The 17232-nt window shown below is 35.9% G+C and overlaps 1 protein-coding gene across 3 annotated transcripts; it reads right to left on the bottom strand.

The window, feature by feature from the left end:
- Positions 1 to 1127: 1127 nt before the first annotated feature.
- LOC132857381 (uncharacterized) lies at positions 1128 to 14056 on the bottom strand. 3 transcript variants are annotated; one of them, XR_009649536.1, is made up of 7 exons: positions 13928 to 14056; positions 11752 to 11820; positions 9519 to 9641; positions 6876 to 9341; positions 5488 to 5553; positions 1850 to 1984; positions 1128 to 1688 (listed from the first exon to the last, which is right to left on the bottom strand). XR_009649536.1 is itself a non-coding variant. In XM_060887342.1 (3 exons), the coding sequence occupies exons 1-2, from the start codon at positions 3742 to 3744 to the stop codon at positions 1962 to 1964; spliced, it is 450 nt and encodes a 149-aa protein (XP_060743325.1). In that variant the 5' UTR covers positions 3745 to 5468; the 3' UTR covers positions 1128 to 1688; positions 1850 to 1961. The 3 variants fall into 3 exon arrangements, 1 of the variants encoding a protein (XP_060743325.1); XR_009649537.1 differs by having other exon boundaries at positions 5488 to 5556; XM_060887342.1 differs by lacking the exons at positions 5488 to 5553; positions 6876 to 9341; positions 9519 to 9641; positions 11752 to 11820; positions 13928 to 14056 and adding an exon at positions 3318 to 5468.
- Positions 14057 to 17232: the final 3176 nt, after the last annotated feature.

Genomic DNA, 17232 nt, shown 5'->3' on the forward strand with positions numbered 1-17232 from the left:
TTTATCAGTAATAATCTCAGTAATAGTGTGTTGTTTTAAAAAAAGACTACAATTTTTTGACTAAAACTAGACTAAAATTAAAAGGCTTTTAGTCGACTAAAACTTGACTAAGATACCTTGAGTTTTCTTTTGACTAAAACTAGACTAAAATTATGAGACTTTTAGTCGACTAAAACTTGACTAACAAAAAAAGATATGTGAATGACTAAATATGACTAAAACTAACAAGGACATTTGGCACAAGACTAAGACTAAATTAAAAATAGGTGACGAAATTAACAAATGTCACACCATCCTTTCTGCATTATTTGTTTTGGTATGTTCTCAGTGAATTGGTATATTCAAACAAGAAAGTCTAATGTGCTTGGATTTTGTTCAATTTCATACAAATGACTTCACAATAAAATATGCACTCTAATTCAGCTTCGAAACCTAGTCTTTATAAGTTGTACACAGGTCAAAATTTCCCCTAATACAGTTGTTTACAATGCAAGCCTAAGACTTTTGGATTGTATCTTGAAACCCTACTGTCTTTATACTGTTCAAGGTTGCTACTTTTAATAAAAGAAACCACTCAACAGCTGAGGATACAGCTAGAAAATTTTCTTTTACAAAGATAGCTTCAACACAGGCGTTATAGTTTGTCAGCTAGGGAAGAGAAAGTCCTTTCAGTGATTTAATTGCAAATGCTGAGGAAAATGATAAAATTGCTATGCTAACAGGCTTTAAGCAAAAAAAAGATTTCCAATAGCCTGTTAAAATTTTTTATTTTTTTTGTTTGTTTGTTTTTTTTTAAAGTACAGTTGTATTATTTGACTGAAATTGTGTCCCACTGGTCCTTTTATACCCGGATATATTCAGCAAGAATTTGTGTTCTTATTTCACTTAGAACAATGGTAATGTAGGTGAAACGTGGCTTGTGAGTAAGAGTTCAATCTTTATAAACCGGAAATCAAGACCAGTGTATTGCTTTTTACAAAACCAATGTGATCAAGGTAAATCAGTGTAGTGAAAATCCAGATATCATCACATAAAAAACAACTCGTCAACAACAATGTAGTGGAGACAGTGAGCCATTCCAGGAAAACAGGAAGCAGAATTTACAAAGATGATGGTTCTTAGAGGAGTAATAGTATAATTAGCATTTAATGAAATTAAAAAGACTTGTAAAATACAATGCATCTCAATACGAGTTGTACACCAATGAATTACAGACAATACAAAAACATAGGCATAACCATTTAAAAGCTGATACAGCTTTACTGCATATGATTGTTTAACAATATTGAATTCATTTCTGGCACGACCACATGTATGAACATGTGTCATCATAATTCATGACCCATTTCATTGGTCAAAAGTGGTCTGGGTCATGAATTATTTTCCTACTCATTCAGTTAATGTAGCAGTTTTCTTTTTCAGCAGTCACATTTGTAATCAGCAGCTTCATCTTTTCTTCAGATTATGCTTCTTGTTACTGTGCTAATACTCATCACTGGACTGATGTTTCTGTCCTCAGTGTATATCATTGTTGGCGCACTTTGGGTTAAATACAGAAACAAACACAGACAGAAACTAAAATTAAGATCCAATATATAACTGTGTAATGCTTCATGATTGCTGTGTTGATCCTCATCACTGGACTGATGTGTCTGTCCTCAATGGATGTCTTGTTGGCAACCTTTTGGCTAAAACACAGTAACAAACACATAGACAGAAAATAAAAATTGAGATCTTTAAAAAAAATAACTGTGTTCTAAACAATGTCTTTTATTGGCTACTTAAGTAGATATAGTTTCCACCAGATTAATGCAGAATAATTCCACCTGTTAAACCACATTAGTCTTACCTTTAATTGTGAATGGATGTATCTTTAAAATCTATAAAATCTTCCCTGGACTTTTGCTTTGCCATTTTCCTTAAGTGCCATCGGCACCGAACAAATGGGTGCACAGGCAGATTTAGTGAAACGCCACAGCTGTATCTGTTACAAAACAACAAAGACAGAAGTCAAATTATAACCATATCCTAATATGTATTCATAATTCTGTGATACATATATATATAGAAATATACTGAAATAAGCATTAAATATCTTCCACAAGCTACATTTAAATGCAGTGTATTTAACCCTTATTGTTAAACAGGAACAATGCTCCAGTCATTTAACTAATGGAGCTTTACATATTTATATTAAAGTTTTGTTTATATTGAGTGTTTCAATAAATGGGTAAAAAAACGAAAAACATCAGTGTATCATACTTTAATAAACACTAACAATTAAATATGACAGAAGATATGGCAATGAACAGAATAAAACATGACAGGGCAATAACAATAATCCCTTCCATTATCAGTTACTATTTTATAACAACAAACCCTCTTGGATAATTATTTATGTCAAGAATTTTATATTAACACTTATTATTTCTAGCCCATGTTACACATAGTTACACTATTTTAGGCCCTGTCTATAATATCTGCCACTTGAGATAGGTAGAAAGAACACTGTAAGGATGAGTTGAATTTAATTTAATTAAAAAAAAAAAAAAAAAAGGTTGCCTTAAAAAATTAATGTGTAATAAAAACATGATTGAATTTAACTTTGTTATTTTAAGTTAAACTAAACTTAAACTATTTTAAGTTAAATTAAACGCCATGTTTATTCAAATTAAACTCTTAACAGTATCATTGCTTTGTCTGATTACAGAATAAATGAAAGTGAAGTGAAAAATAAAAATGCAAAACACAAAAGCATATATTTTTTCTGTTTTATTTCAATTTAGAACATGAAATTCAAAGTTTTCATTTCTCTTCCATCTATTCCTGAGACATGCAACACAATAAAAACAAAACAGTTAACAATCAATGATGGAACATAAACTAATCACAACAATGTAACTATCACAACTATTTTTTAATTTAACTTTTTTTGGGACTTAATTAAAACTGAGTAACATTAAGTCCAGTGAAATGCTTAGCTAATGTCAATGCTTAGTTATGTACATAAAATTAGCTATATCACCAGCATTTTAATCAACGTGAAAAGGAATTAACAAGCTACGCAAAAAAAGCAGCAAAAAGAGGTGAAAATGTCTTGTCAAACTGTTTAAAACAATGTTTTTCACTTTGTACAAACAGCCCATAAAATGACATGGTGGCCAGGTTAGCTTACATGTGACTAACAAAAATGTAAAATTGGTTAAAACATCATTTTGCATTTCTCCATGTACTGTACAGCCAATGGAATCATAAGGCAACTAAGTTAACTAACAGAAAGCTAAAATTAAACGCACACTGTGGTACTACAGTTTTACCTTCGCCCTCCTCTCTCCTCTCGTCTCGTCTCGTCTCGTTTCCTCTCCTCTCCTCTCGTCTCGTTCCCTCTTTTCTCCTCTCCTCTCTTCTTGTCTCCTCTCCTCTCCCCTCTCCTCTTCTCTTCTCTCCTTCTCTCTTCTCCTCACTCCTCTCGTCTCCTCTCCTCTCCTCTCGTCTCGTCTTGACTCGTCTCGTCCAGTCTCTCCTCTCCTCTCCTCTCCTCTCCTCTCCTCTCCCATCCTCTCCTCTACTCTCTCCTCTTCTGGAAGCAGTCCTTGTCCTCTCCTCTCCTCTCCCCTCACCTAATCTCTTCTCTCCTTCTCTCTTCTCCTCACTCCTCTCATCTCCTCTCCTCTCCTCTCTTCTTGTCTCCTCTCCTCTCCCCTCTCCTCTTCTCTCCTTCTCTCTTCTCCTCACTCCTCTCATCTCCTCTTGTCTCGTCTCGTCTCGTCTCTCCTCTCCTCTATTCTCCTCTCCGCTCCTCTCTTCTCCTCTCCTCTCCTCTCCCCTCCTCTACTCTTCTCTCCTCTCCTCTCCCCTCCTCTACTCTTCTCTCCTCTACTCTCTCCTCTTCTGGAAGCAGTCATTGTCCTCTCTTCTCCTCTCCTCTTCTGGAAGCAGTCCTTGTCCTCTCCACTCCTCTTTCTGGAAGCAGTCCTTGTCCTCTCCTCTCCTCTCCTCTTCTGGAAGCAGTCCTTGTCCTCTGCACCTTGTCCTTGTTTGGAAGGAGGTGCAGTGCAGGACGGTGTTCACTGACAAAGCTCGTTAGGCGGCCGCGTTGCCGCGCATGAGAAAAGTAGGTGGCTAACAGTTAAAAATGTCCTGTCACGTGTAATGTTAATGCAGTGCTTCTGTTCATGTGTATCGCCTAAAAAAAATTCTGTCTCCATGGAGATAAAGAGGCCTGGTCATAACTCAAACTATTAAGCAATTTAACTTAAAGTTACCTTACTAGCGTAAACTTACATTACTATCAAATGCTACAAATGACTAAAATATGCTTAGATTTGAGAGTACTACGATCAAACTTAAATCATTGGTGTATGTTCTAAATCCCTGCATCCCTGCAGTGAAAAAGATTACTGGATCCTTCAGCAAAGTCCTTAACCCACAATATGCTAAGGATATTTGGATTATAATTCTCAAATGGATAGATCTCATTATGAACCATCATTCATATCACTTACTGCCATATCGGGTAAATGAATAGGAAGTTACAAGGTTTACAATGTCTAACCCACTGACACTGAATAGGAATTCTGTTGGATTATTTATTTTTGTATGTACTTAATATTTTTGTGCATTACACTAACCAACAGTTTATTGGGAATAATATAGTAAAACTGGTTTGGTGTCCCCATTGCTCTCAGAACAACCTCAATAAAATGTATGGATTTCATGAGCTGTTGGAAACATTCTTTTGAAACCCTGGTCCTTGTTGACACGACTGCATCCCATTCTTCTGGAAGCACTGGTTCTGGTGACTGTGGAGGCCACTGAAGTCTACTAAACTCAATGTCAGGTTGAGATGACGTTTGAGCTTTGAAAACATTCCTCACAGCATTACACCACCAACGGCAGCCTGATCTGGTAATTAAAGAAGGTGGAGCCCATGGAATCATACTAAACATGCCAAATGCCTCCCTGGTACGTCCTACAGAAGAAGTTAAGATTCAGACCAGATGACGTTTTTTTCCACTGTGATCTCAGCTTTATGTTCTTGTCTGACAGAAATTGAACCTTGTTGTCTTCTGCCTCTGAAATCCATCCACCTCAAGATTCAATATGTTGCACAGATGCATTTCTTAGTCTTAGTCTCAGGCGTCATCGGGCATCAAGGCAGAATACACCCTGGACGGAGTGCCAACCCATCACAGGGCACACACACACACACTCTCATTCACTCACGCAATCACACACTACAGACAATTTTCCAGAGATGCCAATCAACCTACCATGCATGTCTTTGGACCGGGGGAGGAAACCGGAGTACCCGGAGGAAACCCCCGAGGCACGGGGAGAACATGCAAACTCCACACACACAAGGTGGAGGCGGGAATCGAACCCCCAACCCTGGAGGTGTGAGGCGAACGTGCTAACCACTAAGCCACCGTGCCCCCAGGATGAACATATTGAATATATTTAAATATGAAACCTGAGGCCACTTACTGATGTGCAGGTGATGTGTTCACATAGTCAGGGTTCAGACATAACAGATCGATTTTTAGCTGCTCGCTGCTGCCAGAACAGAGAGAGAGAGAGAGAGAGAGAGAGAGAGAGAGAGACTTCTGTGAATTATGAAATGCTAAGAGCAGTCTGAGAAAACTCTTCACACGGTCCAATTCTACAGTATATTCTGCAGCCTAGTAAGGCTATTAGATACAGTGAGGAGAAATGAGGAAAAGAGTAAATATTTATTTTTATTTATCCATTTATCCATCTATTCTCTAGACCACTTACAGTATACTACTTGGTTGTGTCCCTGGAGCCTATACCAGGAGACTCAGGGTAAAGGCAGGGTACACCCTGGACAGGATGCCAGTTGAACCCAGGGCACATATTTGTTTATGTTACTCAATATACTTTCATTCATATCTGGGTGGGAGGCAGAAATTTTAGCCACAGAAATAAGACAGAAAAACCAGCATGTTTTCTAATGTATGATCTGATGGCAGCTTAGAGCCAATGGATAAGGATCAGTCTGTTGGCGCCCCACACAAAGCCACACACAAAGCCCCACACAGCACAGAACACTTTTACAGCACTCACCTAACGCTATTTATAGTTCAACACGTGTACATGCTGTAGCTCCCTACTGACATTTATTGAAAGTTTACCTATTTTCAATAAAAAGTACTCTATTTGTGATTGCTGTGAAGCAGCTAACGAATGCTACCAACATTAAACTGTAGTAGGTTTAATTGACTGTCATTACAGCTTGTATTGTTTACCTCCACAAACACTGCTCATTACTTAGCAACGTTGTGGTGCTCATTACTTAGCAACGTTAACAAAGAATATGTTACGAAACACGTCACAGTTGTAAGCACGTTGAATCACTCAATGTGATTGTTTATTTGTTTATTTATTTTAGGTGAGTAAGTGACTTGTTTTACTTGGACATTTGACATATCATTAGGGGGGTTTAAAAAAAATTCTACATAATTTTGTTTAAGTTTTTTTATGTATGTATGTCATGTTGAAGAATATTTTAGACAGACAAGAAAATTTGCTGTAAAAAATGCTGTAAGACAGTTATAATATTATAAATTGGGGTTATTAGAAACCTTTCTCTTAATAGTATATTATGTTTTAGTCCTAAAATACATTTCTATGTAATAATAATAATAATAATAATAATAATAATAATAATAATAATAATAATAATAAAATAAATGAAATAATAATAACAAGATTATTATTTTTGCAAAGATTTTAAAGATACCCAAAATCTGTAACTAATAAATCAGAGTAAGGATTTTGAATACTTTTTCCATCACTTTTAGTGATATATTGTTAGCATAAAAAATTACAAAACAACAACAAAAACGTCTTACCTCATGATTTGACGATGTTGGCGCTCTTGCAACTTAATGTCTTTGTTTTCAGCTGTTTATAAAGACAAGCTTACTCACCTGTGTTTTCTGAGTGTATCTCGGTAAATATGCTGGTGTCATAACTTGAAATCTTTCTTCCTGAACAAGTAAAACCTGTTTGAGGTGTTTCTACGTCAACTGCCAAATCTTCAACTCGTAGTTGTTGTTGGCCGTGTATAAATGTTATGCATGTGCGCATGTGTTCCTAGGAGCAATTTAGAGTTCTACTGCCATGTTTTGGAGAGGTGAGTGGAAACTGGTGACCTCAGAGGAAACCTAGGATGTCACACCATCCTTTGTCAATTACTTGTTTTGGTATACTCACTCACTCACTCATCTTCTACCGCTTATCCGAACTACCTCGGGTCACGGGGAGCCTGTGCCTATCTCAGGCGTCATCAAGACCAAACTATTCAAAGGCTGATACAGCTTTACAGCATACAATATGACTGTTTAAATAATCTCATTCATTTCTGATATGACCAGGAAAATATGAAAATTCACTATCATTATTCACAACACACATCAGGTAATGAATGTGTACTGCAAATTGGATGATGCTGATGCACCAATCAGGTCACTTTTCCAAATCTATTACATACGTGACCTGATTGGTGCATTTTTGGAAAACTGAAAATCTTATACTTTTTATTCAATAAATTATATTTGGATCTCAGGCGTCATCAAGCATCAAGGCAGGATACACCCTGGACGGAGTGCCAAACCATCGCAGGGCACACACACACTCTCATTCACTCACACTAAAAATTACTGCCATTACGGTTGTTCATAATGCAAGGCTTTTGGATTGTATCTTAAAGTGGAAATATAACTGAAAGAAATCTACGGTCTTTATACTGTACGATATTGCTCTTTTTAAATCCTGTTAGCAGAGCAGTTTTCTAATTTTCCTCAGCATTTCAAGTAAATCACAGAAAAGACTGAATTGAATTGTTTTGTAATAAAAAAGTACAATAAAAGTTATTGCTGCTTTTATATTCGCTGTATTATTGGACTGTTGCTAGAGTAGGAGAAAAACTGAATTGTGTTCCACTGAACGTTTAGGACCCTGATATATTCAGCAAGGAGTCATGTTCTTATTTCAAGTATAACAATGGGACTGTAGGTGAATGGTGGCCTGGGAGTAAGAATTCAATACAAGAGTCCAACCTCGTTTCCCTGTTCTAACACATTTACTATTGTTAACAGCTAATTATCAGATTAACTGTGCTCTAGCAGTCCATATTGGATGTGTGGAAAGCGTGGGCTGACACATTTTAATCATTTATTTTATGATGAAAGATGTCGAAATGGCACTTTAAAGTCAACAAAGCAACTTCACAATGTGGCAATGCTACCATCTCATGGCGAGATGAGACGGTGCCCAAAAACCTTTTTTTTCCCCCTTTTAAATCGAAGTCAAGCGTTCTTTTATTAGGCAGCAAATTAATCAACCTTGTGTACAGAATGCAGACATGCAGGTTTCAGTTTTTAACATGTAAAACCATATCTCAGCAATAACATAATAGGTGTAAACCATTGAAGCAGAACTAGAAGAAACACAAAGATGTAAAAATAACAAATGCAAATTGAATGTCATTAAGGTTAATCCATTACAAGCACCTACAAACAACATAGACCAAACTATTCAAAGGCTGATACAGCTTTACAGCATACAATATGACTGTTTAAATAATCTCATTCATTTCTGATATGACCAGGAAAATATGGTATACATCAGGTAATGAATGTGTACTGCAAATTGGATGATGCTGATGCACCAATCAGGTCACTTTTCCAAATCTATTACATACGTGACCTGATTGGTGCATTTTTGGAAAACTGAAAATCTTATACTTTTTATTCAATAAATTATATTTGTGTGCATAATAATAATAATCATAATAATAATAATAATAATAATAATAATAATAATAATAATAATAATAATAATAATAATAATAATAATCAGCAGCAGCAGCAGCATCACCAAGGGTTAGGACTGGGTTTTAGATTCCTGCCTCTGTGCGAAGACTTTGCATGTTCTTTCATGCTTTGGCTGTTTTCTCTGGGTAATTAGGTTTCCTCCTGAAGTCCAGAGACATGTGGGGTAGGTTTGGTACATGATATAGACCAATTAACTATTTTCTAAATTTAACAATTTTCTAAATTGTTTGTAATGTGTTTGATGTGCTTTACAATTGTTTGGCACCCTATACAGGGTGTCCACCGCTGTGTGCACGTGTCCCCTGTAATAAGCTCCAGGCTCCCCTGAAAACCCTGTTTCAGATAAATGGTAAAGAAAATGGATAGAAAAATCATCATAATCTTTTGTATAAAATGCTTTAAGACACTGCTTCTTGCTACTGTTTTGATCCTCATCTTCAGTTTCTGTCCTCAGTGTCTCTGTTGGTGTGCTTTGGTTGGCTGAAACACAGCAACATAACCATTACATGTACTGAATGTCAAATTGAGATCTCGATATGTAAATCTAAAATAAAAGCAAGATTTTTTAAGAAGATTTTTACTGGCTGCTTCTGTGACATAATCTCAATCTCAAAGTCATGAAAAACAGTTGCACCTTTCTTTCCATGTTTGTCTTACCTTTAATATGCCATAGGTACATCTTTGAATTCTACGGACGTTTCTATGGATTTTTTTCGTAAGCACCAATGGCAGTATCTGACTGAGAGTGCTGATAGACAACGCAAATCCCCACATTTGTACCTGTCAAATCAACAGCAACATTACATCATAACCAAAAATATAACTCAACGTTGCATTATAACCATTATATATAAGAAATATGACAAATATATGGACAGTTTGGAACATGTCCAAATACACTTCACTAATTCTGAACTTTAACATATTCTGATGTGTATTTAACTTCTTATTGAATAATATTAATAATTTGAGTAAAAGACTAATTTATTGGTTATATTTCCAGGATTTGGCAGACACCCTTGTTCAGAGTTACTTTTATCTCATTTTTTTATATAACTTAGCAATTAAAGGTTAGGAGCCTTGCTCAGGGGCTCGGCAGTGATGGCATGGTGGGTCTGAATACCTTAAAATCAGTAGTCCAACACCTTAAGCACCAAGCTACCACATCCGCTCATGTTTAGTCATGTCTGCATTCACTTGGTATATATTTATATTGTTCAAAAGCATTTATACGGTTAGAGTCTCTAGATTAAGTATCTTAGCCCTTAAATTTTCAGAATTCTTGGATTATATTTCTGCTTCATATACACTCACCGGCCACTTTATTAGGTACAACTGCTCGTTAACGCAAATTTCTAATCAGCCAATCACATGGCGGCAACTCAATGCATTTAGGCATGTAGACATGGTCAAGACGATCTGCTGCAGTTCAAACCGAGCGTCAGAATGGGGAAGAAAGGTGATTTAAGTGACTCTGAACGTGGCATGGTTGTTGGTGCCAGACGGGCTGGTCTGAGTATTTCAGAAACTGCTGATCTACTGGGATTTTCACGCACAACCATCTCTAGGGTTTGCAGAGAATGGTCCGAAAAAGAGAAAATATCCAGTGAGCGGCAGTTCTGTGGGTGCAAATGCCTTGTTGATGCCAGAGGTCAGAGGAGAATGGCCAGACTGGTTCGAGCTGATAGAAAGGCAACAGTAACTCAAATAACCACTCGTTACAACTGAGGTATGCAGAAGAGCATCTCTGAACGCACAACACGTCGAACCTTGAGGCGGATGGGCTACAGCAGCAGAAGACCACACCGGTACTAGTAAGGTGTACCTAATAAAGTGGCCGGTGAGTGTAGTTACCAATACGTTTTAGCTACACAGTAATGCTTGGTAAGGCTACTCTTTAGCTTGTGGAACAGTTTGATTTCTGCATAGATTTGCATTATGATTGCAATTATGATTGCATTCGATGATTGATGCTACTTTTTCAGCTGTACATTCATACCTAAAATCTGTGTAAAAGTGCTCTAGTGGATTCAGATTTGGAAAAGCCACTGAAATCATTATCCATGCTCATGGAACCAGTTTGAGACAACTTGAGCTTTGTAAATTAGCACATCTCTGGCTGTAGCCAATATATGAGTGGTAAAGGAAATTAATTTTATTACCCAAAATGGAAAGCAGATAATCATTACCAAAGTCAGATATGCTGTAATATTCAAAGAATGCTTAATCATTATTAAGGAGCTCAATATGTGCCATGAAAACATCACCACCAACCTTAACTATACTGATAGGTCCATGTATTTATACTGATGATGCCAAATTCTCAGTATCATTGCAGAAATCAAGATTCTTTAGGCCAGATGGCTTTTCCCCAATCGTATGCTGTTCAATTCCTATTCCTAGTCTAGCATCAGATTTCTGTACTTGGTTGAAGGCATTGGAGCCAGAGGTTTTTTATTATATCGTAGCCAATATGCCTTATATGCTTTTCTACTCACAATGGTTGTAAAGAATGGTTATTTTAGTTACTTATCATTCCTATACTCCTGTCCTGTCATTATCCTTTACTTATCTCAACAATAAAGCATTAGTGTTTGCAGAACAGATTTGCAGATCAGCAGTGTCAGAAATACTCACACCAGCTCATCTGTTCCGAACATCAACACTTCATGGTAAAGTCACTGAGATGACATTTTTTCCTCTAACATTTGATGTGAAAATTAACTGAGCTTTTGATCTGGGCCTGCTCTATTTTATGCATTGTGCTTCTGCATGATTGGCTGATTGGATAATTGTATGAATGTGCAGATGTATTGTGTTATTTATAGCTGCATCCTTAATCTACAATTAACTTACTGAATATATTTCATTAAAACCTGTAGTCACTTACTGGTCTGCAGATTTTGTATTCAAGTTGTGAGGCTTCAGACCTAACAGAAGGTTTTGTAGCTCTTCAGTGCTGAGAGAGAGAGAGAGAGAGAGAGAGAGAGAGAGAGAGAGAGGTCAGACCAAATCTCTGTGTGAGCTGTACTTTAGAGTTCTACAAAGTATTACTGTGAATTATATGTGGGCGTCCTGGGAAAACTCTTCAAATGGTAAAATATTGTAACTATATAATAACTATTATATGCAGTGAGGGAAAAGACACTTTTGTTTTTTAGCATTTGTTATTCAACCCCTGTGGACACTAAAAATACTATTTCCTAATGTTCGTGTCCAAAAACATCCACTAAATTGAACTTCTTATATAAAATATAAATAAATCTATAAAAATGCAACCTCAGTTGTAATCAAAAATACTGGTTATTAAAAAAAGTTTACTTTTTATTTACTAATTAATTAGTGATGTCATAAATTTGAATAAAAATACACACGAAATGAAATTAATATAAAAAGTGAACAGAATTTTTCTTCACCTTTTATTACAGTCTTTTATATGTCAAACAGAACAACAGAACAGCCACGGCATGAAAACACCATGTATTCTTGCTTGTTTATGGTTCCTTCGGGTGGGAAGAGGTAAGATTTGCAATTTTTACTGTTGACCAAAAAACTCAGCCATTGACACGTTACACAGGCCTGTGTAATTGGATAATGGCGCCGCCTTTTGGTCAACAGTAAAAATGACAAATTTTATCTCTTCCCAGTGATGTCACTAATTAACTTGGTAGTTAAAAAGCATTTTTTATTAATATTTAGCAAAACTTATTTAAAAAATTATTTAAAAAAAAATATTTAACTTTTTATGCAAAAAATATGTATATTGATCTGATATATTTTATATAAAAATATATATAATTAAATTAATGGACATTTTTTGAATACAAAAAATTTGAATACAGAAAATTATAGACACAGAGAAAGATATGGCCAAAAAATTGGCAAACTGAAAAAAGAAAAGTGTCCAGAAGGGTTAATATATTTCCTGCATGTATATCCTCTGCAAATTCATGTACATAGTTCATGTTCTTTGGCCTTGTACAGAAAAAGTAGGTAATCATGAAAATAAACAAAATGTTTGTTTCATTTTTATAAGTACAAAGTCAGCTGACATTATGAGTTTCGATTTGAAATAATTTCATTTAATACACTGAATGTATATTAAATGACTAAAATCAAAGTGGCTGAATACTCATCACTAAAAACCTCTCATACTTCCTAAAGACAGCCAGTCTTGCTTAACAGAAATATATTTTTCTTTTGCATGGATTTCAACAAGAATTATAGATTTTATAATATGATTACCCCCAAAAAATAAAAACGGGGTGTATAACAATTTATACTAAGAGTGTATATAATTTATACAGGAGGTGCTCAAAGCAAATATAATTTATATACACTCTTAGTATAGAATTATTGTTCAGGCTTATAAATGTTCACAGTACGAATCAATCCAAGGGTGATATTCCCTGTATAAGTTAATCACATGCAGCTTACACACATTTAGTTGACTGTTTTAATGTTGGGTTTGTTAAAACAATGTCTTCCATAGCATGATTTCTTGCAAATAATGTAGCAAAGGCATTTATAAAACAATTTTCTTAAATATGTTTAAGGCTTCTTAGAAGGAAAGCTTTGTATATTGGCCAGAATTCAGCCAGTATGACGACAACTGGTGTTTTGCCAATATACCCAACCTCTCTAACACACCCAGAGCCAGCTCCTATCTATGGAATTCTAATTTGCCTATATATGCTACGGTGACTTGGTGTGTTAATTCAGCAATAAATAAAGTACATTTACTACTTCTTTAATTTGTGTTAGTATAAAAGCATCAAAAGTCTTTGGATAATCAGCATTGAGTTTTCTTGGACTATACATACCCTGTTGTAAACTATATGTGCTTATTTCAAATTCCTGTAAATTACAAAATACAATCTAACCAGAACTTCTATAATTTGGGGTTAATGAAAACCTTACATATAAATGCATACTGTCATGTTTTATTCCTTACATTTCTGTTTAAAAGAAGAATTTGTCTAAACAATTTGGATACTTTTAACACCTCTATTACTGATATATTGTTTACATGAAAGTTATAAAAAAAAAAAAATTAAATCGCTTACCTCATGTTTTCCTAAAGAATTTTTAGATTTAAAGCCTCTGGATTTACTTCTGTGTTAAGCCAAGCTTTCTCTCTACAGTGTTTGTTGAAACAGGAAACAGTTCCTTTTAACCCGTTGACGTCAGGACTTATCACATGATAACGTGATAACGATATTTTACAAGAAAAAATATGGACGTAAATATAACGTGTTCCAAAGAAATACTTATTGCTGCTCTTGGTTTATAACAAAGTAAACATCCAAACAAAGCTATATCTGTTTTTAAATCTCTAATCTCTAATTATACTATACTTCTTTTACTATAGTTTATGTCTAAGATTCAGTTGAATAACTGTGTATTTCTCAAAAAGATCATATTATAGGGGTCCCATTAGAGTCTTCTAATTAAATCACTGCTGTAATAAAATTAGATTTATACAATTTGGGCTTTTTCTCTTTCTGTTTAACTAGAATGTAAAAAACAGGAAACACAAATGGTCATTGTTATCTGTCATTAAATCAAACAAAGGTTTATGTGTCTAAAGATATTGGTGTGGTTGCTGACGTGCACACTGATAGCGCTCTGATAATGTTAAAATATATTATTAGTCAATAGCAAATCGAAATTAAGTTAATAAAAGCTAGTCAGACATCTGGAACACTATCCCATGACATATCCCAGCTGCCCCAATATAGAACAATACAAGGAGAAGCTTCTTGCAGGGCTTTTTGCAGTTTTTATATGTGATACAAATGGATCAAAACTGACCTGGAACACATCCTATGTAGGAAAAATGCATTAAAATTAGTGGATAATTTTAGGACACTTTAGGAAGCAACCACATTTTTATTCAAATAAAAATTTAGGCTGGTTTTAAAGCTTTTAAACATCAAAGCAGGTGAAATATGAGCTGAACTGATGCTGAAATGTTGTATACCAACTTTTATATATATTATAAAAGTAATATAAAAGTAATATATAAAATATCTAAAAGTTTGTATGCAACACTTCAGCTTATATATACAGTATATATATATATATATACATAGTTGGTTGGTGTACAACACTTCAGCATCTGTCAGAGGCTTTTAGAAGCTGTGGACCAGAATTTGACTGCAATATGGACCTGGATAGACTTCATTGCAGCACCTAAATTGACTAGACTATGGCAGGCTCCTATTTTATACACTATCATATTCATATTCCAACAACTCATTCTGTCAGGTACCTCACAGAGACACTGGATGTAATGAGAAGGAAGCTCACTTGCTGAATTACAGAATTCCTTAGAGACCTAACAGACAGTCTCAGACTGTGAGGTAGATAATAAGCATTTTACTTCCCTTGATTAATTGGCTCAGGTGTACTAGAAATTGGAACAGAACAAAAATGCAGACTCAGAGGATATGGTGACTTGGTTAGGAACCTGGGGACTAGAGAAAGTTAGACTGGAGGGATTTCAAGTCCAACTTTTCCTACTCTAACCAATGCAGTTGTCTCGGGTGTATCGCAGTTTGGAAAACTAGCCATTTTGCATGGTGCAAAAGTGGAGTTAAGAAATGCTGTTATAATGAAAAATAAAAGAAATATTTTTAACCTGTTATGACATGTGTACCACTGACAGCTACGTAGTGAGTAGGTGAAAGACAAGTCATAAAATCCTTCTGTATGTAAGCGCAAGGAAAGAATAGAAAAATTAAAGAAAAATCTCTCTCACTCACTCATTTTCTACTGCTTATCCGATCTACCTCGGGTCACGGGGAGCCTGTGCTTCATTGGGCATCAAGGCAGGATACACCCTGGATGGAGTGCCAACCCATCGCAGGGCGCACACACACTCATTCACTTACGCAATCACACACTACAGACAATTTTTCAGAGATGCCAATCAACCTACCATGCATGTCTTTGGACCGGGGGAAAACCCGGAGGAAACCACCGAGGCACGGGGAGAACATGCAAACTCCACACACACAAGGCGGAGGCGGGAATCGAACCCCCAACCCTGGAGGTGTGAGGCGAACGTGCTAACCACTAAGCCACCGTGCCCCCTAAAGAAAAATCATTAACATCTAAAATGTACTGTAGCAACTTTTATTTCAATTGTTATTCAGCAGATGCTTTTAAATCAAAGCAACAAATAACTTTAAGAAACATGTAGGCAATTGAGGCTTATGGTTTTTAAGGACCCATCAGTAGTTCTTTGTCTGTCCTGTGATCTTTTAATCACTGTCTCATAATGGCTTCCTCGTTTTTGCTGTTGTAGACAAAATCTGCAAGTAAATGTGGTATTCTAATTTTAATTACCTTATTTTCTTATTGAAGAATGTTTGTTTATGCAAACCAGTTTCCTCTATGAGACTACATGACAAATGGGAATGACGCAATGAGAAGAATTTTCTTTAACCATTAGTCTATCATTAGAGGATCTTCATCAAATGAAAAATAATGTGCTATGGACAAAACATTGTTATATTGTTTGGTATCATTGTGTGCAGTGTGATAATAATCCTAAAAAAAACTGGCTCAACCACTAAAAATAGAAACCGATGGATTAAGGTTTTGCTTTTGTTCTTCATATTTACACAATATGGCCAAAAGTATGTATACACTTAAATATCACCACGACGTGTCGGCCAAACTGTTGCTAGGTGTGTTTGTGTGATGCAGCTTTAAGACTCCCCTTCCTAGAAGTAAGAGGCCCAATCCTGTTCCAGCGTGACAATACCCCAGTGCAGAAAGCAAGCTCTACGAAGACATGGCCATGGCTGGAGCAGAGGAACTTAGAGTAACTTGCACAGATGGCTGACTTAATTAGAATCAGGTTTATTGGCCAAGTGTGTTGATGTTGACACACACAAAGAATTTGATTCCAGCTGTTTGTGACTCTCAAAAGTCCAGACGTAAATAACACTGAACTATACATTTAGCTTGGACTAAGACAAAACAGACTATACAAGACAAAACAGATGTTGTGAGACAATACAGACAGTACGAGTATTAAATATTAATACAGAACATATGACAGATCAGTTATGTACATACAGTGTGAGAGTGCATGGTAGTGCAAATAACAGTACTGTGCAATACAGTATTATGCTTTTGTACAATATACAGCAGCAGTAGTGGTGTTCTCTCGTAGTTCGTGATGTTTTGCAGGCCATTCCACACTGATGCAGGGTTTTTTTGAGAGTAGCTTCTTTCGGCTATTCTGATCTCTTTTGTCAGTAGGTTCCTGGCCTGTTTATACAGGGCTTTGTCCTCCTCTCTGTAGGCATCTTCATTGTCATGTCGAAGTTTGTTTGGCTGTGAACCATGGCTTGTT

The sequence above is a fragment of the Tachysurus vachellii genome, chromosome 14 (genome assembly GCF_030014155.1).
Source record: "Tachysurus vachellii isolate PV-2020 chromosome 14, HZAU_Pvac_v1, whole genome shotgun sequence".
NCBI classification, from domain to species: domain Eukaryota; kingdom Metazoa; phylum Chordata; class Actinopteri; order Siluriformes; family Bagridae; genus Tachysurus; species Tachysurus vachellii.